General features: G+C 42.9%; 1 protein-coding gene across 4 annotated transcripts; it reads left to right on the top strand.

Annotated features, from left to right (window-relative positions):
- Positions 1–1,187: 1,187 nt before the first annotated feature.
- Positions 1,188–23,749, top strand: LOC110507399 (calpain-9). 4 transcript variants are annotated; one of them, XM_090224297.1, is made up of 21 exons: positions 1,188–1,371; positions 10,611–10,680; positions 11,596–11,714; positions 13,973–14,106; positions 14,445–14,616; positions 15,089–15,172; positions 15,297–15,382; positions 15,453–15,530; positions 17,293–17,486; positions 17,628–17,938; positions 18,157–18,236; positions 18,338–18,460; positions 18,536–18,572; positions 18,663–18,737; positions 18,831–18,876; positions 19,459–19,520; positions 19,772–19,840; positions 20,455–20,533; positions 20,724–20,840; positions 22,941–22,993; positions 23,376–23,749. In XM_090224297.1, exons 1-21 carry the CDS (start codon positions 1,333–1,335, stop codon positions 23,400–23,402), a joined length of 2,055 nt encoding a protein of 684 aa, XP_090080423.1. In that variant the 5' UTR covers positions 1,188–1,332; the 3' UTR covers positions 23,403–23,749. The 4 variants fall into 4 exon arrangements, 3 of the variants coding, with proteins under 3 accessions (XP_090080423.1, XP_090080422.1, XP_090080424.1); XR_016492608.1 differs by lacking the exon at positions 1,188–1,371 and adding an exon at positions 8,182–8,679 and having other exon boundaries at positions 19,772–19,855; XM_090224296.1 differs by lacking the exon at positions 1,188–1,371 and adding an exon at positions 8,182–8,679.
- The last annotated feature ends 268 nt before the right edge of the window (positions 23,750–24,017 follow it).

Below are 24,017 nucleotides of genomic sequence, written 5' to 3' on the forward strand. Positions count from 1 at the left end.
GGTTTACATTGGCTCTTGCAGGTTTTACTATATATCATTTCTTACATCCTAGCCACATTTCCTCATTTGCTTGCACACACCTCCCCTATATCAAGGTGTTTTGGTACCCTTATACACTACACTACCCTTTTCCACGTGCTAACTTTTACTATACCACAGGTCAGTATAGTCTATCAGTCTAATGGTTTATCCTGCCCTCTATCCACCATTCAAAGTGACAGTAGTGGTAGATGGATTGTTTGTCCAGATCTACCAATCATTAAAAAAAAATGAATTGACAAGAACAAATAGGAATAGCTGATAGGCAGAGGAAAGGCCAGGTGCATCCTTGCACATGAAAGAACAGTGAAGACATGAGACACACACAGCTCAACAATCTCCCCTATTGATCTTGTTAAGGGACAATACAATTATCCTACCTAGACTAGCCTACAACACCACAATGCAATTAATAATTGCATTATTGTTTTCATGTGAGTACAGCATTCTAGCCTACTCTAGGCTGCCATAAAAATCTGCAACAAAAGCCCTGTGATTTGAATGCTTCATTAGATTTGGATCAGTGGTGGGTCTACTCTCGACAGTTTACATATAAGGCCTAGGAAAGGCAAAGTAGCAGACCAGTCCGGCTGTATTTTTACTACTGTCTGTTGCAGATCATCATTCTCCCAACTCGTCCTATAATAATGCATGTGGCCACATATGCTCCCGGCAGGCCCAGTTCCTCAGAAAAGTTTAACACGCCCAGCCTCCTCTCCTCGGCTGTTCCTCACGCACCTAGAACCTAAAGCTTAAATATAGCCTAAAATATTTATAATGTATCTTTCTAAATGCATATGTGGCATAAACACTACCAGTCACAATGTTTTAATCTGATTAGGCTACTTCACAATGATCCTGTAGCCATGCGCACATTCATTCATCCAAGATACAATTCCAGCATCCTCAAAATGGCTTGACATTAACCAGGTTTCCTTCCAACCTTTTTATGTGAGTAAAGTATCTGCAACAAGTAAATTTGATGGAAACACAACTCTAGTGGGAAAATGCTCCAGGCTTTCCCTTAGCTGGTAATTGTCAGCATTTGGCAGATTTGTTTTTAAAGCAGATAAATAAAATTGTAGCAGGCCGAATTGTAGTGGCTGTCTATCACAGCCTACACCTTGAATTCTCGCTCCAGCACCATTATCTCACGTCTTGCGCACACATGCGCCTGCTGCTGAGGAGAGAGAGAACAACAGCGCAGCCATGGAAAGAGGAAAAACAGTATGCTTATAGTGAAAAGCTTACAAGGGCAATTTAATATAAATTGTAATATTGTAGTGGACTAAGATGAAAAGAATGCAGGCTGCTACACAACTCCCCATTCAGGTAGGATGCAATTTTGGAAGTAAAATGTATTTATAATCATTTGTTTTATTATTATTATGATTGTATATCATTGTTATAAGCCTATTTATTAATCGAAACCAGTTCTTTAAACATGTGAAACCTGTTTTGTTTAATTCTGTTGAGACGTTTTCATTGGCTAAATTAAATTAGATCTGTATTTGTAATTGTGTACTCCGTATTTAGTTTAAGACTGATCCCGACAGACTGATTCTCAATGTAAGGTGAGGAAGAATGTTTCAGGCCTACCAGAGTTACTCCTATAATCTAACAATATTATGCTTATTTTAATACAATATATTCTGATAAAAAAATGTACGCATTAGCTTATTTCTGTACATCTATATCTGTATAGCAGACACAGTAACCATCTAACATAAATACAAGCATGTCGGTGTCTTAGCATGCCGCGGGCATATATCTTATCTTTCTCTCTCTGGGGCTAAGCCTAAGCTTTTTATTGTTTATAAAGGCCATATATTTTGTATATCTTGTATATATATCAATATCATACAGTAGACACCTAAGCCTATAGGCCTATGTATGCAATGCCCTGATGCATTTAGTGTTCAAAGGAAAGTAGCCTAAAAAGGAAAAAATAAAAATCTATAAAGTTTTGCATATGCTACATATCAAAACACAAGCAATCGTGTTTTTCTAATTTGTTATAGGCTGTTTTTTAAGGACACGTAAATGTGGATAATTTGGCCAATATCCCTAGTTTTTTTTTATCGTGCTGACTGCGCCAAGTCGGATTTGAATGCATATGGATGTCTGGTAAATTTCTCAAATGTATGGTACATTTAAATCTTCCTGGTCACGTTGCCCCGCGCCAAATTTTCGGAAAGGAAACCTTGAAATGTGCATATTGTTTTTAGGCAGATGTTAGAATATTTGCATGAAAATATGTTGCCAATTGGATGGAAACCTATAGACACCCAAAAGTCTCTGGCAAGTGCGCTATTTCAGCGTCACTTTAATTATGCACATCATGGTTTACCAGCAGCCCCAAACATCTAAAGAATATACTACAGCCTAGGGTAGAATATTTTCCCGGTATTACAAATGTTCCCATCCTGAGAATAACCACTTTTCTCCCGGGTAATCTGGTATAGCCTGCCCAAACCGGAAGTGTAATTCTAAAGCGTATAAAGAATATTAACATGTATGGATTTGAGTAGAGCTTTGTTCGGCATGAAAATTAAAGTCTGATGTGGCCGGAGCCTGATGAGCCATACATTAAATACATGTTATGAGCCCTACATTGAAGACATTTTATGAGCCCAAGCAAGCCCAAATGATTGTGGTGTTGTTATCCAATACAAAGTAACAACATCGATCCAAAACCCTTACTCCAAAAATCAGAACTAGGTTGGAATTTACTAGATTCCACTACCACTTTACTTCTCTTATTTCCTTTTGCATTTGCCACTGAAATCCAATTATTATCCCTCTCATCTCCACTCAACACGCCATCTGAATCAAATAGAAAATCTGCTTCGGCCATTTTCTCTCGCCTGTATTCTCCCTTGAACGCAGTTTAGAGGGAACATTGGTCTAATCCTAACACCGGGCTTCCCAACCTCAGTCCTGGGGACCCCAAGGGGTGCACTACCTAGCTGATATAAATAATGAACTAATCATCAAACTTTGACTATTTGAATCAGCTGTGTAGTACTAGGGCAAAAAAACAAATGTTTTGGTGGTTCCCCAAGACCGATTCCTCATGGAACCTTGCACAACGGGCATCAACCTTGTAAGGGCAATTGAGCCTAGTCCGTCACTTATATATGAACAATTAACCTTCGGATTACCTATGACAGTGTTATGGAACTGAATAGGCTAGGCTACTTAGGGTCGATGGGCCTAGGCTACATGATCAGTTCATGCATGTAAGCCTAGATGAACATAGGCTATAGTCATAGAAGGAAAGAAGAAATAGCTTTGGCCTATTCGTAGGCATATTCTGCATCTCTCTTTTCCCATTTATGGCTAGCTAGTAACATTTGCAGATTACATAACTTTTCTTGCTTTATTGTCTCTTAGTGCTGCAAAATTGTATAGGCCCCAACTCCAGTTCCCTCTCGCCCATCTAGTGGAGACAGACTGCCCTCTAGTGACGAAATGTAGTAGACAACTATCGATTGCAGTCTGGTAGTGCGAGAAAGGTGCTCACATCAGGAGACCCCACATGTGGTAGGCCTGATCACCGACAACGACGAGACAGTCTATAGGGAGGAGGTCAGAGACCTCGCCGTGTGGTGCCAGTACAACAACCTCTCCCTCAAGGTGATCAAGACAAAGGAGATGATTGTGGACTACAGGAAAAAGAGGCCCAAGCGCGCCCCCATTCTCATCGACGGGGCTGTAGTGGAGCAGGTTGAGAGCTTCAAGGTCCTTGGTGTTCAAATCACCAACAAACTAACATGGTCCAAGCACACCAAGACAGTCGTGAAGAGGGCACGACAAAACCTATTCCCCCTCAGGAGACTGAAAAGATTTGGCATGGGTCCTCAGATCCTCACCATTGAGATCATCCTGACTGGTTGCATCACTGCCTGGTATGGTAACTGCTCGGCCTCCGACCGCAAGGCACTACAGAGGGTAGTGCATACGGCCCAGCACATCACTGGGCCAAGCTTCCTGCCATCCAGGACCTCTATATCAGGCGGTGTCAGAGGAAGGCCCTAAAAATTGTCAAAGACTCCAGCCGCCCTAGTCATAGACTGTTCTCTCTGCTACCGTACAGCAAGCTGTACTGGAGCGCCACCCCCCGCCCCCCCCCCCCCCCCTTAACCTGTATATAGTTTCGCTACTCTTTAATTTCTTGTTACTTTTATTTCTTATTCTTATTCATATTTTTAGGGACTCGTAAGTAAACATTTCACTTTAAAGTTGTATTCGGCGCATGTGACTAATGCAATTTGATTTGATTTGACTGGTCTGATTGCGAGGACAGTTTTAGCAAAGATTGTCTATTATATAGAAAACATAGTCGAGTGACCACAGGCACATCTCCGATATAAAGTAGTATTTTTTCAAAGTTGACAAAATACAACATGCCTCCAATTATATCAGTGCATTCCTAACAACCGAACCATTACAAAACTTAAATTAGATCGAATAACCCTCATGTAGAAAATTAGCTATTACCTTTTTGGTTGAGTTTGACACTCTCATTGACCTACATAAAAAAATGCCCAAACTTCGTGGTCTTATTTTCGTGGACAGATTTTGGGCCGAGTAAACCCTCTCGCTTCGCCTCTCGCTTGCCTCTTACTCTCTGGTTTTAGCCAATGATGTGTAGGCCTATAAACGTTGGATGACTGACAGGGGGCGAGGTATTAAAGCCACCACACAGCCCTTTTGGTACTCCTCCCAAAGTAAAAAAAGACTTTGGACTCTATAGAAATGCATTAAGGTCTACTATCTATTCGTTTTTATTACGGACACCTTAATGCTTATGTGAACTGAACATAAAAATATATATTTGCTTATAAAAACCTATTCCTTAGAGTATTTTTTTAGAGAGTAATAACGTTACTGTCCCCACAACAACAACAAAGAGGAACATGTACTTTTGAATTCCATTTATTCCTATGGAGGACTGCTACCAAAATGGCTGCCGGTGTCTTCAAAGCCTCTTATTGGCCAAAATATAACATCAGCAATTCAGGGTTTATCAGTGGAGGATGTTGAGGTGAGGACGGACTCATAATAAGGGGCTAAAACGGAGACAATGGAATGGCATCGAACACAAACCTTGTGTTTGGCATCGAACACAAACCTTGTGTTTGATACCATTCGACTCATTCCGCTCCAGCCATTACCACGGGCCCTTCCTCCCCAATTATGGTGCCTAAATATAGGCTGTGTGAGTGAGTGAGTGAGTGAGAGAGAGAGAGAGAGAGAGAAAGAGAGAGTGAGAGAAAGAGAGAGTGAGAGAAAGAGAGAGTGAGAGAGAACACACACAGCCTGTTCTTCATACTTTTTTAATCAACATTCACATTTAATCGACATTGGATTGCCTGACCACAGAAAATTATGTAAATGATCGATAAATAATAAGCTACATTTCAAAGTCAGCTCCTGGCACCTAGTAATTACCTCCAGCTGACTAAAAGATTGTATGAAAAAAAAGTAAAAGAGAGAGAGAAAAAAAAGAGTAAAATCTATATTCATAAATGTACATTTTCAAAGAAGCCCAGATTTCAAGTCTTAATTCATGAATGTGTCGCCTAAATTCCCTCAAGTTACATAGTAACAAAAATAGTATTTGCGCTGTAGAATTGTATAATTACATTTGATGTAGCCTAGCGGTATGTTGAAATATGATCTGTCATCTTCTATTTCTATTTATTTAATTTATGTTGGTTCATATTGTACATTTCCTTTACCTATTTATTAAGAAAAACAAAAAGAAAATGTATATATATTTTAATAGTTGCGGGGACCGTTTTCGTCAGACGGCTGCGGTTCGTGGGATCAAAAGGGTCGCAGAAGGCGTGGGAGTGTCGACATGGGTAGGGCGGGTCGGCGATCTTTGTTATTAGGGGTGTGTATAATCCCGGCCTCAAAGACCATACGGAGATAATGGGCAGGCGGATAATGGAGTTAAAAGGGACCATTCTATGGGTTTGAGTTGCTATTCTTTGTGTCTGTTTAGCTCTGGTCATAATCATTCCTGTTCTCATCGTCGATTTAATCAGGCGTGATGGAGAACGGCCCAGTGACAGACTGTAGGGCTCTTTTGAGAGTCCGAGTCCTCGTGTGGACAAAACAAGTGTCAGATCCAATGTTCCCTCAAACAAATTTGGGGCACTGAGCAAATTTCAGTTCGGCAAAACTTGAACGTTGTGAAAATTCTGTGCAACTTCCGGTGCGCGTTTACTATGAACACTGAGGCTGAAGCCTACCTGCTTTTAGTAACAGTTTTAACTGTGGCTAGGAAGGCTACTGTGGCTATTTGATAATCGTGTAGGCCTATCAGTTGCCTACTATAAAAAACAATGGAGAAAATTTTAACAAGGAAATAGTAATTTAATTCAGCCAACAGTAGTAGCCAATCCGGGGTGTTCAATGTCGACAATCCATTACACCTTTGAAAAAACGTGCAGGGTTTGACGGTAACCTGTTCATTCACTTGTCCTCCAGACTAAGAGGTAACTGAACATGTTATTGTATTGTGTTCGATGCAAGAAACCATTTAATCAAATAAAATGCATTATTATTCCCTTAAAATTATTATTATTACCAGTGGCAATTTTAGCATGTAAATCTTGGTGGGGCAAACTCTGCATTTTTTTTTTTTTAGATGCATACCTACACAACACAACACTAAACAATACATTAATTGCACTATAACGGTGACAAACGGTGCCCACAAACTGTTAATGCCTTACATAAAGCTGTCCCAACAGCAGAGCTTTCCTTCAGCACCATGGAGGGAATCCTTACCACTGCTACACCTGGCTATCAGCAGAGCCTTGTCTGGCAGTGATAACAGTTCATTCAGCCTCATCTACTGCCTTTTTAAAAAACATAGCTGATATGGCTGACTTGCTTAAACAAATGTGGTTACTACTGACTCCTTGTGGATTTGTGTAAGTCGATAAGAACTGCATTCTCCTTCAATAACAACAAAGGCCAAAAGGATACACAAACATGATTACATTTCTGTTCAGTAAATTCATAATGTTTATTCTTATATCATTAAAACGTTGCTCTAAATACAAGCAAGTTCAAGCAAACTAGCTGCAACGAGGTAGGCCTATTCGTTCAGCACTTTCAAAATGGACACCGACAGAAATTCAGATAGATGTTAATTCAGATAAATGCAGCAAGATGTTGAGGCCTTAACTTTACTCTTCTTTGATTAAGTCACCACATACACAGAGAGAGAGAGAGAGAGAGAGAGAGAGAGAGAGAGAGAGAGAGAGAGAAACGGTTAGCCTAGCATTTGAAGTATTTTATTAGGCCTATGTGATCTAAAAAGGAAGGAAAATACAGTCATGAAGATTCACTTTTATATACAATATGCCGACGCACAGAGTGTATTGCGCAAACAAAACAACCCTCACAATATCAACTGGAATTACATGGGTTTATTACTGAACTTTTTGTTGAAAACAAATATTTGAATGGGAAAAGACGGTCACTGGTAAACATGGTTACAGACCCAACAACATTAGAAAGTATCTCCTCCTTGTCAAGAAAAGCACATGTGCAAATTATAATACACAAAGTCAGCAAAACAATGACATCATTCCAACATTGCCTAAAATTATGAATAAGATATTGATGAGATAGACCTATAGAAGCAGTAGGCTTATATCAATTGAGATGTGCAAACTATGGCATAAGGGAACGATGAGAAGATAAGAGGCAATCCTTAATTTCGATTAAGACATTAACTTTGTCATGAGAGTCGGTCGTTCTCTGGATTTATGGTGCTTTCAAGACAACTGGGAACTTGGAAAAAACAAGGTCGAATCATGACGTCAGTGATTTTCAGGTCGGACACATCTGCATTTTGGAGCTGCCTTACTCAAGAAAGCAAGAAAAATACAGTGTTTGTACGCGGCTTTATTTTGCAAACTGATATGTGACACGAATTAACGCTAAAATAAAATTCAAAACAGGCAACAAAACCGGTGGGGTTTTGATCTCAACACAAAAGTAATCTACTCGCTTGTGCCAGTCAATGCAATTGAATCCCACTCCGATGCGCTCTGCACAATCTCTTGTGTAGGCGGGTATAATTTGTGGAAAATTCCATAAAATATCTGCCCCCCCCCCACACACACACTAAGTCTGGCATAGTTCGTTTTGTTTCAGTATGTTGCATTGAATGTGGCTAATAGTATGTTGATTCGATCACAATTGACGTTGATAGAGTTAAATAAATGGGAGCGTTCCAAACTTCCCGGAGGCTCTGCATACCTTGCTGGAATGGTTCGACTAAGGGAGACGCCCGTACGTCTCCATACGGGTGAATGAGTGTGTGTGTATTTAAGAACTGGGATTGTTGTACAAGTCCCCCTAAAATAAGCATAAACATTTGCTATTTTGATCTCAACTTTACCATTGAAAATGGAGACTCGGAGGTTCGCAACTGGTTCCATTGCCAACCCTGTTCAATTTCGGAACCAGCACTATGTAGCTCTCCTAGATGCGTGCGTTAAATCCGGTTCGCTGTTCTCTGACCCAACCTTCACCCCGGACCAGAGCTCCATCGGTATGCCTACCGACCCAGACCCCAAAAAGGAGGTCAAGTGGCTGCGACCCAAGGTAGGCTACCGTCCTATCGGCGTTTACATCAAGTGAGTCGAGATCACTTTCGCAGTCAAAAAGCAAGTCGAGATCTACCGCACAGAATGTTTCACCTAATAAAAACTGTTCTGTAGGAATGAGGTTTATGCAGTAGGCCTAATACATGATCACAGCATATTGGCTATATGCCTGGCCTTCCAATATTGTTCTCCTCAGACCATATGATATTTTAAAACTCGAGGAGTTTTGATAACAAAATAGTTCAGTTGGTGTAGCAACTGAAATTATTAACATTTTCATTTTACTGGAGTGACGCTAGCTGCATCTGATGGTCATGGTGCTTTCAAATCATGACATCAGTGATTTTCAGGTCGGAAAGTCGGAGTTCTAGATTTTCCGACTTGGAATTCCGAGTTAGAAAACGGTTAAACACGACTTTTCCTAGTCAGATTTTTTTTCTCCCGAATTCCCAATTGTCTTGAATACACTGCAGTCGGGAGATTTCCGTTTTCCGAGTTGTTTTGAACCCTGCATTAGTCTTTAGCGGAGGGTGAGAGCAGCAGTCCCTGATATCTCACCGCCCATTGCTCTCCTTCCTTTCCTCTGGTGAGACTGACCAGAGAGAGGGGACACCTTCTTCCACCTGATGGCGAAACTCAAGTCACACTGCCTCGGCCTCATGCACAAATTGATGTTGTTCCCCAGAACAGAGGAAATGAAATATTCCTTGATATTAAAATAGACAGGACGAAATGATAATAAAACATTTGGCTACATTGCAGCTGCAGCGCCAGTGAAAGTAGGGAGAAGCACGTTTTGTTTTAAAATAGTGTTACATGAAAAACGTTTTGACACTACTGAATAAACACGTACACGTGAACTCACTCGGAACAGCAGCTATTTGCTGTATTCTTTGACAGTCTCTCTCTGGTCATCGTTTTAAAAGTTATTACATCTCACATAGGCTAATATCAAACGTTGCGGTGGCCAGGGTGTGGGAGCTGTGGGCACGGTGATTTGTGCTATCCGATTGGCCAGCGCAGTAGAGGCGCACTCGATTTAGCCACAGATCTCCCAGTCCGCCAGGGTGACGTTTTCGGGCCATGTCTTTTCAGACAAATGAAATGTTTCAAAATGGAACACTTTGCCTACCCAGTGCGCAGGGCTTTTGAATCAAGTGCATCTACCATCAACAGCGCAACAGGAATAACAACAAAAAAAAAAGGCGCGGAAGCCTTTATCGTTGGCTTTTCTATAGGAATGTTTGGTTATCGAGTAAGAATACCTTGAAGATGGACCAGTCGCGATCGACATGTTGGTGACCACTGATCTACATGATAGCCAGCCATGTGGTCACGCTCATAAACATAGCCTACCTGTATATTGCAAGAGTCCAGTTTCTTACTCATGATAGTCATGCTTATCTTACGGACATCTGCAGCCTATGTTCTAACTTTTATATTGACCTTATGCATTGAGTTTGATGAGAATATGAGTAGGTCTAGTTGTGTACAATTGGGATGTTGCTCCTGGACAGATGTAGGCTACACCTGTGCTGTAGGCTACACCCGAGCTGACTCACTGTCAGGTGTGGTCTAGTTCAGAGGAAGATAGATTGATCTGATGGAGCATGTTCAGAGAGAAGAGAGGGAACTGACAGAACGGATCATGTTGAGAGAAAAGAAAGAGAACTTACAGACCACACTCTGAGTCTGAGCCAAACAGCTGGACAGGATATCTCTAACAGCAGAACAGAGATGGAATAACGAGATAACAACCTGTGTGATGCAGTTTACATCATTAACATTGCCTTGTCATCGTCCAGTCAACTGTTATGTGAACGAAATGAGAGTGTTGTGTTGCTTTCACATTCCCTCAGACTAAAGGGCAATATCTGTTGTGGGGTAAACTGTAGTCTTGAAATCTGCCCCTTGTCTCTCTCTCTGCAGGAGATCAGTTCCAATGCTGTGTTTGTGGAGGACACAACGTGTACCACCGATATCTGCCAGGGCCAGCTGGGTAAGTGTGTGTGTGTGTATTTGAAACATCATAGGATGGGGTATCATTTCAGTAACGCGTAGACAATTAACTCCAACTCACAGTTTTCCTCTATAACCAGATTGCCCTCACTTCTCCAAACCTATTCTCCTGGGAATGGGCTTGAGAGATCCTGGTTCTCTTCTCTGTATGGTTCAGTTTCTCAGTGATTCTGGAGGATCACTATCAATCACACTGAATATGTCACCCCTCCACATCGCCCCAGGGCCTCCGCTCCAAACACGTTGCCCAATGGCAGGGGGATCGGGGGTGACATTCGTGTTCCCACCTCCCAGTCTCCCAGTCCCAACCTCCTCGGAGTATCTGTTGGTCTAAAGGGAGTCGGGACCCTGTGATCACACTCCCTTCCTCCCATAAAAATAACTCTGTGATTTGTTTGTGACCGCTTTTCATGTGATGCCCAGTCTGTTTTTGATTTGTGTGAAATGGCGAGAATGCTCATCTTGCTTTCTTGTTGCTTGGTTCATTTTGTCCTCAAGGTTTGTGTGATGAATCTGATGGCAATGTGGCATTCCTTGTGTGTGTGTGTGTGTGTATGTGTGTGTGTGTGTGTGTGTGTGTGTGTGAGCATACGTGCGTCAATCATCAACACCTCTTTCTTTCCTCTACATGAATACACAGAGCAGCTGTTTACGGTTAGAGAGGAATGGGTCTGTGTGTGTACAGGCATGTTTGTGTGTGTGTGTGTGTGCATGTGGGTGTGTTTGTGAGGGAGAAAGTGTGAGTGTGGGAACGCTGCAGTGGCATATCTTCCACAAGCCCCAGGAAATGATTTGAAATTAAATATACATGTAGAATCAATTGAAATCAAATCAAACCTATACTGCTAGTTAACATGCATATTGCCTTTGACCTGTCTCTTTCTTTTTCTAATAGGTGACTGTTGGCTTCTGGCTGCCCTGTCCTGCCTTACCATGCACCCCAATCTCTTTGTCAAAGTGGTACCACCTAATCAGAGCCTGACAGAATCCTATGCTGGCATCTTCCACTTCATGGTAAGACGTGGGGAGGGTTCATGAGCTTGCAGTGAACATGTGTTCTGCATACTCACTTTTTGTGAATGCATTGAGAATGTTCCTTACTATCTTATCAGAGTAGCATGTCTTGCAAAAGAGCGAGAATAGTAAAAGCAGGGCTGAAGATTGCAATATGGTGGAAATAAAAAGAGAACAGAGGAGTGTGTTATGACAGAGAGTGTGTGTTATGACAGAGAGTGTGTGTTATGACAGAGAGTGTGTGTTATGGGAGAAGGGTGGTGTAACTAGATCAGGATTTCCCAACTGGCAGCCCGTGGGCCAAATTTGGTAAACACATTTTTTTATAGATATTTCTTTTCATAGTTGGACATAAATGACTATAAAAACAACAGCAAATCAGGTCCAAGTGATTTTAATTTTGGAAATCTTTTCCAAAGTATTCCCACGCATAATAGATGAATAATGTGATCGTATCACAAGGTTTGAAAACAAGGTTTGAAATGCTTATGTTTTAGTCAAATACTATATCTGTTTGGGCTTATTGTGGTCAATTTGCAGTCTACAAATTATTTGTAATTATGTTCAGGCCCCCTGAACAATGCGCTCAAAAAATCATCCTGAGGCAAAATCTAGTTGATGATCCCCTCCCCCCTCACCCTACCTCTTCACTAATGAGGGTGATCTTTAATTACCCCCCCCCCCCACACACACACACAAACACACTCACACACACTCACGTTGTGCACACACCTCTAACCCATTCGCTCTCGTCTCTGCACACTTGCCCCTATCGTCATTATCATTTAATAATTTACATTTGCCTCAAAGGCTTCTTCTCTGGACCAATTGTGTCAGGTTAAAGAGATTGATAATTAAAACATTGTCTCACGAAAAGCATTAAAACATCATAGAGGTCATGAGTTATGCCTTGGTGATTTTCTCTAATTGCTCTACCCCTGGGGGGGGGGGGGGGATTCTAAGTTTACATACGGAATTGTTTTAAGATGGTCGTACTATGGATCATTTAGCTATTTGATTTAGAATTATAGGACCCCTTTGTGACCGACCGGCTCGATTCTGTCATATGTAGCAAAATTTGAAATTGTGTTTTTTTTTTACATTGGATAAAAGTAGAGGTTCAGAGCTAGAAAATGGTATATCATACACTACAGTTGAGGTACAATGGGAAAGTAATTCTGCTTTGAAAGTTGATAAACTTGTAACATCACTTTTGAGAAAATGTCCCTTGAATGTTTTGATACACCTACTGGAGAGCTCTTCTTTTTCTACACCCATTCAGCATAGTTCACACCCTCTTAAACCTTAGCCCCACCCATCTCATTAAGGATTCACATGTGAGGCCATGTACTAAACAACCAAAGATTTCAAGACTAAAGGTTGGTTTATACTAGGGGTGTATTCGTGAATTCAATCTGGAGTGCCAGAGTACACTCAGAGTACACCCAGAGCGTTGTCAGATTGTCCATTCGTAAACTCTCGGAGTGTTCCGAGTGCACACCGGATGCTCTGGCCGAGGCGTAGAGTTGATCCGAGCGTTCAGACTTTTGAAAAAAAAAGAGAACACCATGGTGTTCGTGAGAATCTCCCCTTTCCACGGTGGGGGTCACATTAGTTTGTAGGGCGCGGTTCGGACGCTATAGACGTTTTCGTGAGAAAACCGATTTCTGGGATGTCTCATGGTCTGACAAAACATCCCTCTAGCTCTGCCACCTTTCACCTCAGATGTGGAAGTGCAACATCGGCAGATGCGTTGGATTGAGACTCAGCCAATCAGCAAAAAAACAGATATCACTAGCTTAAATTGACGGATTTTGATGGGGATTTTTAAAATGATGTTACTTAGATTGACGGACCGTGTTAATATTTTATCAGGTGACTTGGCCCTCTCAGTGAAGTATGTGTGGCATGACTTAACACATTGGTTGGAGAAAAAGGGTACATATGAGTAGACCTGGAGGGGTTATGTTGGGAGTGTAGTACAGACTTGTAGGTAACTACTACCCTGACACACACACACACACACACACACACACACACACACACACACAGTCTTGCTTATGGGCAAGTGATGCAGGCTTGTACTTGCCCACTGTTATGCAAAATATCAAATGTATATCTCTCTCCCTCCCCTCTTTCCCTTCTCCCTCCCTCTCCCGTCTCTCCCTACATCCTCCTCCTTACGCCTCATCCTTCCTCCCTCCCCGTCCACCCTCTTTATGCCTGCCTCTCTATCCATACCCCCCCCCCCCATGTAGTTCTGGCAGTATGGTGAGTGGGTGGAGGTGGTAGTGGATGACAGGCTACCTGTACGCGAGGGCCGCCTGCTCTTCAGCTACTCCTGTACCCGCAACGAGTACTGGAGCGCCCTGGTGGAGAAAGCCTATGCCAAGTCAGTCAACCGGGGTGTGTGTGTGTGTGTGTGTGTGTGTGTGTGTATGCGTGCGTCCATGCACCCGTGTGTGTGTGTGTAATGTCGTACATAATTTGAGCGTTTGTGTGTGTCTGGCTGTGTGCCTGACACTGCTCTTATGAGGTCTCAGCCTCATTTGAATGTGTTTATTGTACAGCTCTTTGAGTAGGAGCATCTGCTAAATGACAGAACATGTACATCTATAAAATGTATCTCCCTCATTTCTAAATCCTTCCTCTCCCACGCCACTCTCTCTCCTCCCCCTTTCTCTCCACACACCCCTTTCTCATGCTCCCTCTACTCCTATCTCGGAGCAGGCTGATCGGGTCATATGGGAGTTTGAAGGGGGGTAATATCTCAGAGGCAATGGAGGATTTTACAGGGGGCATAGCCTACTCCCTCCCTGTCTCCTCCCGCGCCCCCAGGGTCATGTGGAAAGCCCTCTCTGCTGCCCTGTCCCGTGGCAGCCTGCTCAGCTGCTTCATACAGGTACAGCACATACATGCACACAGGAACGCACACACACACACTCACACCCGATGGGGCGGCAGGTAGCCTGGCAGGTAGGAGCTTTGGGACAGAAACCGAAAGGTTGCTGGATCGAATCCCAGAGCTGACAAGGTAAAAATCTGTCGTTCTGCTCCTGGGCAAGGCAGTTAACCCACTGTTCCCCAGGCGCCGATGACGATTAAGGCAGCCCCCCGCACATCTCTGATTCAGAGGGGTTGGGTTAAATGCGAAAAACACATTTCAGTTAAATGCATTCAGTTAGGTATACCCTTGTCACTTTCCATGGAACAAATATGACTCATAGACTTTATGATGAATGCTGTACCAACATAGCTGCCTACCTTCCTCACACCTCTCCTTCGTCAATAGCTACTGTGATGGCAAGTGTGATTCTTACTGTGTATGCAGCACCTGTGGTGAGTTGCTCTCTATGTGCTGTGTATCTCCACAGGCTAGTAACTATTGTGAGATAGGCACAGTGACTGCAGAGGGACTGGTGAAGGGCCATGCCTACGCCATCACAGACACTGACACGGTATGTATCATACTGTGCTTCACCAAGCTAAAGTCATCAGAAAACAATCCACTTTCTAATTTTGCTCAAATAATTGTTTGTCTGTGTGCGTGTGCATGTGTGTGCGTGTGTATATGTGGTTCAGGTGAAGAAGCCGGCTGGTGAGGCCTTGTTGCTGAGGCTGAGGAATCCCTGGGGCTTTGTGGAGTACTCTGGACCCTGGAGTGACAAGTGAGGAATTGTGTGTGTGTGTTTCATTTTGTCATTACACAGGCATGTAATCCTGTGTGTGTAATTGCAGGAGTAAAGACTGGGATGATGTGGATGCTGCTGAGAAGAAAAGGATTGATCTGAAAAACAGTGAGGACGGAGAATTCTGGTAGGTTCGTTCTGGTTACAAACACACGTAGACACAAACATACGTAAACACATACATACACATACAGTGCATTCAGAAAGTATTCATACCCCTTGACTTACTCCACATTTTGTTGTGTTACACCCTGAATTCAAAATGTATTAAATAGCTATTTTTTTTTCAACCATCAACATGCAGTACCCCATAATGACAAAGTGAAAACATGTTTGATTGTTTTTGTGCAAATTTATTGAAAATGAAATACAGAATTGTTGGTTGTTGGTCATCGCCAGACAACCATTTTCAGGTCTTGCCTTAGATTTTCTTGCAGAATTAAGTCAAAACTGTAATTCAGCCACTCAGGAACATTCACTGTCTTCTTGGTAAGCAACTCCAGTGTAGATTTGGCCTTGTGTTTTAGGTTATTGTCTGATGGAAAGCAGACTGAACCAGGTTTTCCTCTAGGATTTTGCCTGTGTTTAGCTCCATTCCATTAATTTTTTTATCCTCAAAAACTTCCCAGACCTTAGCGATTACAAGCATACCCATAACATGATGCAGCCACCACTATGCTTGAAAATATGGAGAGTGGTACTAAGTAATGTGTTGTATTGGACTTACCCCAAACATAACACTTTGTATTGAATTGCTTTGCCACATTTTTTGCAGTATTACTTTAGTGCATTGTTGCAAACAAGATGCATGATTTGAAATATTTGTATCCTCTATAGGCGTCCTTCTTTTCACTCTGTCAATTTGGTTAGTATGTGGAGTAACTACAATGTTGTAGATCCATCCTCAGTGTTCTCCTATCACAGTCATTAAACTCTGTAACTGTTTTAAAGTCACCATTGGCCTCATAGTGAAGTCCTTGAGCGGTTTCCTTCCTCTCTTGCAACTGAGATAGGACGCCTGTGTCTTTGTAGTGACTGGGTATATTGATACACCATCCAAAGTGTAATAAATAACTTCACCATGCCCAAAGGGATATTACATTTTTACACATCTGCCCTTAGTTTTTGCGAGGCGTTGGAAAACCTCCCTGGTCTTTGTGGTTGAATCTTTGTTTGAAATTCACTGCTCGACTGAGGGACCTTACAGATAATTGTATGTGTGGGTTACAGAGATGAGGTAGCCATTAAAAAGTCATGTTAAACACTATTGTTGCACACAAAGTGAGTCCATGCAACTTATTATGTGACTTGATGAGCAGATTTTTACTCCTGAACTTATTTAGGCTGACCATAACAAAGATACTTATCGACTCAAGACATTTCAGCTTTTCATTTTTTATTCATTTGTTAAAATGTAGAAAAACATAACTCCACGTTGACATTATGTGGTATTGTGGTTAGGCCAGTGACAAAAAATACATACATTTAATCCATTTTAAATTCAGGCTGTAACACAACAAAATGTGGAAAAAGTCAAAGGGTGTGAATACTCTCTGAAGGCAGTGTACATCGACCAATCTCGCCTTTTATCTATTGTACTTTGTTTTTGTTTATGCACACATGTGTATATATAACGTAGTGTATAATAACTGAACGTATTATAGATGACTCCAAATGAAATACTGTACCACGTTTGGCTATGACTGCTTTTCGTGTCTCAAAACGGTTTGAGTGGCCCACAATTGTGGTTGTTAAAATCTCCACTGTATCATTGTGAAGTGACACTTTAATAAATGCTTCTCACTCTAACTCTACATCTCATCTAGTTTCACACTTTACAACAACAGCACACAAACACATTCTGACAGTGTGTGTCCGCTCTGTGTCAGGATCAGTGCGGAGGACTTCAACAAGCTGTTTGACACAGTGGAGCTGTGTAGTGTGGACCCTGACCCCATAGTGGAAGAGGACACATCCACTGACCCCGACTCCCCTGCTGACCCCCCCTCTGCCTGGACCCTCAGCTCCCACAAAGGCTCCTGGGTATCGGGCTCCACTGCAGGGGGGAGCTGTAGTTACCCTCGTGAGTGTGTGTGTGTGTTTCCAAAAGCAGAATGTTTGTCATTTCATCTACTTGTCATTTACCACCTTCCTTATCAACATTCCCTCCTCTACCCCTCCCTCTCTGTGTCTCTCTCTCTATCTCTCTCTCTCTCTATTGTAGGATCCTTCTGGAAGAATCCCCAGTTCCAGCTTGTCCTTGCCGAGCATGATGATGATATAGAGATGACCCCAGGGGAGAAGAAGGTGGCAGAGAAGCAGAAGGAGAAGGCAAAGCAGTGCACCGTGCTGGTGGAACTACTGCAGAAAGACCGGAGAAAGAAGGAGAAAATCAACTTCCTCCACATCGCCTTCCATATCTACAGGGTGAGAGAGAAAGGGAAAATGTGTTGTCCCTGTGTGTGCTGTGAATGTGAATGTTCTACATTTTCAGTTAATCTGACATCTTTCCTGTTTCTGCAGGTTCCTCCAAAGGTGAGTATTTTATTGTAAAGTTTTTTTTTTTTTAACTACACATTTTCATTAGTTAGACAATGACATGGCTTTTAATCTACCAACCATGTCTGCTGCCCCCCTCTCTCCACCACTACCTCCTTCTCTCCCTCTTTTCTATCTCTGCCTTCCCCTCTCTTCTCCTCTCCTCTCTTCCCCTTTCCTTCTCTTCTCTCTTCTCCCCGCTCCCCCTCTCGTAGCTCCGGGGCCTGTGTCTGGACCAGAGCTTCTTCTCTTTCAAGCAGCCTGTGGGGAGTTCTGGGGTGTACCAGCCTTTCAGGTACTGTACCTTAGCAGCCAGTCTTCACAGCAAATATGTCACATTTTCACGAAAACAGTCAATAGAAGTTCTTCTCTTCTTCTTGCCTTTTGTCACCGTAGGGCTGTGTGGAGGGAGGTGAGGCTGGACCCGGGACACTACGTGATCCTGGCCTCCACCTGCAGTCCCAACCAGCCCGCAGAATTCTTCCTCCGCGTCTACTCCAAGACTGGCAACAATCTGGGGTATGGAGAGGGGGGGTGATGATGATGATGAAGATAATTAGTAACAGACTGATGGTGCTCCTCCTTGTATTCCAGGACCCAAGACTTCACTTGCTCCACTGGCTTCCTCATGGTGAGTTAAACCTTACTGAAGTCTACTTCTACTGCAGTCCTGCTCTCCAGTTCACCAAGCCAACTGTCTGTGCGTGTGTGTCCTTCACAGGTCATGTCAATGCCACCAGTCTTGCCAGAGGATCGCAAGAGAGTACAGAAGACCTTTGATGAGGTGGCGGGGCCGGTAGGAATTCTCTCATCTCTAAATCTAACTGAACCACAGAAGATAAATGTCTCCCTTAGACAGTCTTAACCTCCTGTTCTCTCTCCCTGGCAGGATGACAAGCTGAATGCTAAGGAGTTCATGAAGCTGGTTAACTCAGGTTAGATCATTCATGAACTCAAGTTGTCATTATAAGGTTAATTTAGTCAAACCATGTTGCAGAACTCCATAAACTGCTGTAATGAAGGGTGCAACTATTGTATGTTGGTCCTTTTGAGGGGAATATTCTTACAGTGCAGTACCAGTAAACGGCTGTAGGGGGAGCAGAGTAACAAGGTTTCCTCTAGCAGGTAGACACTTTTTGTGGAAACAGATTACTTCTCTAGGCGAAACCTAATGGCTATTATAAACTGGGTGCTTCGAGCCCTGAATGCTGATTGGCTGACAGCCGTGGTATATCAGACTGTATGCCACCGGTATGACAAAACATGTATTTTTAGTGTTCTAATGACGTTGCTAACCAGTTTATAATAGCAATAAGGCACCTTGAGGGTTTGCGGTATACGGCCAATATACCACGGCTAAGGGCTGCATCCAGGCACTCAGCGTTGTGTCGTACATAAGAACAGCCCGTAGCCGTTTAATATTGGCCGTATACCACATCCCCTTGTGCCTTATTGCTTAAATATACCATTACAATCCTCTGCCTCGTTCACCCCTCCCCTCTCTCCCTCTCTCTCAGTTCTGGAGAAAGACTACCAGCTGCCACTGGAGACATGCAGACAGCTCATCTTTGGAGAGGAAGTATCCTTTTATTTGGCCAGTTGTCACAACCTTTCCCCTTACATCTCACTGGCTTTGTTTTTCTTGCCAGGACCACAAAGCATCTAAGAGCAGGAATGCTGATCTAGGATTTGTCCATTTAATCTTATTCATTGTGATCTAAAAGGCTAAACTGATCCTAGATCAGCATTGATTTGCTTTGTGGATACGGGCCCTGGTACTTTTGAGCGCCTCTGTCTGTGTCTGAGAGCTGTCCCTAACCCACGTGTCAGACTGGGGGGCGTAGCAGTCTGACCCGAGAGCAGACAGAGCCTGTGCTGACCTCTCTTCGCAGTCTGCAGGTACGACTGCTATAGGTACAAAACCCAATATGTTAAGTAATAAAGCCCAAGGGGGTGCAGTGTATTGGCCAATATACAGTGGATAAGGGCTGTTGTTATGCACGATGCAAAGGGGAATGCCTGGATACTGGCCTTAGCCATGGTAACTGGAATGATGAGATAGATGTTCTTCTGCTCTGTTTTTGTTATTTCACTGCCGTACTGTGTTGGATCTTACCCAGCCATCTTGTCTCAAGAGGACCACAGTGGAAATAAGTCCCAGAATTCATTGTGTGTTATCCTCCATGATTGTATTTATGTGCGTCTATGGCTTTTTCAAGTTTTATGTGTACTTGTTTTTTTAAATGGTCAAATTAACAAACTAAACTAAACTAAATAAACTATATTGGCCAAATACCTCAAACCACAGAGGTGCCTTGTTGCTATTATAAACTGGTTAGCAACATAAAAGTGTTATTGCATCATACCCAAGGTATGTTGTCTGATATACACATGGCTGAAATGCTGTTTTAGCCCATCAGCATCCAGGACCCAAAATACCCGGTTTATAATTAGTGATATTACTTAGCTACAGCTACTCAACCATCCTTCATTGACCTCTCTCTCTCTTTCAGTCCATCTTCTTCAAGTTTGATCAGGACTCTTTAGGGACTATGAGCCCCTTTGAGCTTAGTCTGGCCCTCCAGGCTGCTGGTGTGTACACACACGCACACACACACACACACACACTCTCACTCTCTGCCTCTGACACTCACTCATTCACTCACTCACATTTTACCTTCCACTCCACTCTTGAATGGATAATAACACATTTCTCTCTCCTTCCCTCTCATCCCTGCCTCATCATTCTCTCCTCCCCTCTCTTCTTCCTTCTTCCTGCTAGGTGTGCAGTGTGATGGCCAGGTCATACAGCTGCTGTGGGAGAGGTTTGGCTCTGGGGAACTGCACCTGCCTTTCCATGGCTTTGTGACCTGTGTCTCCAGGCTGCGCAAGCTATTCGGTATTTCAACACACACACACACACACACACACACACACACACACACACACACACACACACTTAGGTGAGCTATGTTTTGTTGCAGGTTATGATATTCAGCCTTAATATTGTGTGCTTCTACCCCCAAGCCATAAGACTCCTGAACATCTCATCAAATTGCTACTCAGACTATTTGCATTGCCCCCCCCCCCCTTCCCGCTGCTACTTTCTGTGTTATCATCTATGCATAGTCACTTTAATAACTCGACCTACATGTACATATTACCTCAACTAACCGGCACATTGACTCTGTACGGGGCAAAAAAGTATTTAGTCAGCCACCAATTGTGCAAGTTCTCCCACTTAAAAATACGAGTGAGGCCTGTAATTTATCATAGGTACACTTCAACTATGACAGACAAAATGAGGGAAAAATAATAATAATCCAAAAAATCACATTGTAGGATTTTTAATGAATTTATTTGCAAATTATGGTGGAAAATAAGTATTTGGTCAATAACAAAAGTTTATCTCAATACTTTGTCATTGCCAACAAAGGGTATATAACAGAGGTCAAACGTTTTCTGTAAGTCTTCACAAGGTTTTCACACACTGTTGCTGGTATTTTGGCCCATTCCTCCATGCAGATCTCCTCTAGAGCAGTGATGTTTTGGGGCTGTTGCTGGGCAACACAGACTTTCAACTCCCTCCAAAGATTTTCTATGGGGTTGAGATCTGGAGACTGGCTAGGCCACTCCAGGACCTTGAAATGCTTCTTATGAAGCCACTCCTTCCTTGCCCGGGCGGTGTGTTTGGGATCATTGTCATGCTGAAAGACCCAGCCACGTTTCATCTTCAATTCCCTTGCTGATGGAAGGAGGTTTTCACTCAAAATATCACGATACTTGGCCCCATTCATTCTTTCCTTTACACGGATCAGTCGTCCTGGTCCCTTTGCAGAAAAACAGCCCCAAAGCATGATGTTTCCACCCCCATGCTTCACAGTAGGTATGGTGTTCTTTGGATGCAACTCAGCATTCTTTGTCCTCCAAACATGACAAGTTGAGTTGTTACCAAAAAGTTATATTTTGGTTTCATCTGACCATATGACATTCTCCCAATCTTCTTCTGGATCATCCAAATGCTCTCTAGCAAACTTCAGACGGGCCTGGACATGTACTGGCTTAAGCAGGGGGACACGTCTGTAACTGCAGGATTTGAGTCCCTGGCGGCGTAGTGGGTTACTGATGGTAGGCTTTGTTACTTTGGTCCCAGCTCTCTGCAGGTCATTCCCTAGGTCCCCCCGTGTGGTTCTGGGATTTTTGCTCACCGTTCTTGTGATCATTTTGACCCCACGGGGTGAGATCTTGCGTGGAGCCCCAGACCGAGGGAGATTATCAGTGGTCTTGTATGTCTTCCATTTCCCAATAATTGCTCCCACAGTTGATTTCTTCAAACCAAGCTGCTTACCTATTGCAGATTCAGTCTTCCCAGCCTGGTGCAGGTCTACAATTTTGTTTCTGGTGTCCTTTGACAGCTCTTTGGTCTTGGCCATAGTGGAGTTTGAAGTGTGACTGTTTGAGGTTGTGGACAGGTGTATTTTATACTGATAACAAGTTCAAACAGGTGCCATTAATACAGGTAACAAGTGGAGGACAGAGGAGCCTCTTAAAGAAGAAGTTACAGGTGAGAGCCAGAAATCTTGCTTGTTTGTAGGTGACCAAATACTTATTGTCCACCATAATTTGCAAATAAATTCATTAAAAATCATACAATGTGATTTTCTGGATTTTTTTTCTTCATTTTGTCTGTCATAGTTGATGTGTACCTATGATGATAATTACAGGCCTCTCTCATCTTTTTAAGTGGGAGAACTTGCACAATTGGTGGCTGACTAAATACTTTTTTTGCCCCACTGTATATAGTCTCGCTATTGTTATTTTACTGCCGCTCTTTAATTACTTGTTATTTTTATTTCTTATTCTTACTCGTTTAAAAAAAACTGCATTGTTGGTTAGGGGCTCGTAAAGTAAGAATTTCACTGTAAGGTCTACACCTGTTGTATTCGGCGCATGTGACTAATAACATTTGATTTGATTTGTTTGTGTCCCCTCTCCCCAGCCCTGTATAAATCAGAGAGCAACCCTGAGGTCAAAGACAGAGGAATCAATACTGTGAGTCCTCCTTGATCTTAAAATCAACCAAAACCCTGGCCCTAAGCCTAACTTCATGTCCACATCCTGGTTCAACCCTATCCCTACCCTCAACCACAACCCTAACCCAAACCACAACCCTAACCCTAGCCTAAACCACAATCCTAACCCTAGCCTAAACCACAACCCTAACCCTAGCGCCATGTCCAAATCTCGGTTCAACCCTAACCCTAACTATAACCCTATATGTTAACATGAACCATAACCTGACCCAAACCCGTCCTGTGCCAGACCATATTCTCAAGCCTAACTTGTACAGTATCTTGACCCTGACCCCACCTCTAATACAGACTATACCCTTACTAATGCCCTCTAACCCTGAATAGTTGATGTTCTTTTACAGTGGCTGCTCCGACTCCTGACCGTGTGAGCATGCTCTGTAAAGGGGGTTCATGCGTGGGCACTGCAGGGGCATTCTATCTGACCAGGAACATATGATAACATCATGCCTCTGCCGGCGCCCTCGTCCACACACACACACAGGCGCACACGTACACCACACACAAACAAACAGCCCCTGGCCTTTGTCACCATAAGATACCACGCATATCAGTCACGCATATCAGTTAAGTATTTTCAGCAATTGAGTCAAGTATTTTCAGTTCTACAGCCAAGTATTTCTTTAACCTTTCATTATTTGAGTTTTAAATAGTGAAAATGTAGTTGAAGCTCTGTAGTTGAAATGTATCCAAAAATAAAAAATGTTGTAAAAATGAATCCGCTTTGATAATGTAAAATTATTTCTGTGTTTATAAATACAGCCCAGCCTCACATACATGGTGAGTACGGCCTGCCCTGGTGAGGGAGTGAAGGTGATGTCTCAGCCGCGCAGCACACACCGTCTCTATACTTATCATACTGACGCCTCGTACAGCATCAACACGCACTCGCTTCCCTCGCTCCCTCCCTCCTTTGCTCCCTTCCTCATTTGCGCCCTCCCTCGCGCTCTCTCTAGTAACTCCGTCTCACAATCTGCCTCCTTCTC

The sequence above is a fragment of the Oncorhynchus mykiss genome, chromosome 27 (assembly GCF_057628025.1).
Source record: "Oncorhynchus mykiss isolate SJ-2025 chromosome 27, ASM5762802v1, whole genome shotgun sequence".
NCBI classification, from domain to species: Eukaryota; Metazoa; Chordata; class Actinopteri; order Salmoniformes; family Salmonidae; genus Oncorhynchus; species Oncorhynchus mykiss.

What these genes read in the sequence shown, in the direction of transcription:
- LOC110507399 (XM_090224296.1), top strand. Translation starts at nt 8,482, where the DNA reads ATGGAGACTCGGAGGTTCGCAACTGGTTCCATTGCCAACCCTGTTCAA. An exon ending in GGGGTGTACCAGCCTTTCAG is followed by an intron (nt 18,237 to 18,337) that starts GTACTGTACCTT and finishes TTGTCACCGTAG; the next exon opens with GGCTGTGTGGAGGGAGGTGA. An exon ending in CATGAAGCTGGTTAACTCAG is followed by an intron (nt 18,877 to 19,458) that starts GTTAGATCATTC and finishes CCTCTCTCTCAG; the next exon opens with TTCTGGAGAAAGACTACCAG.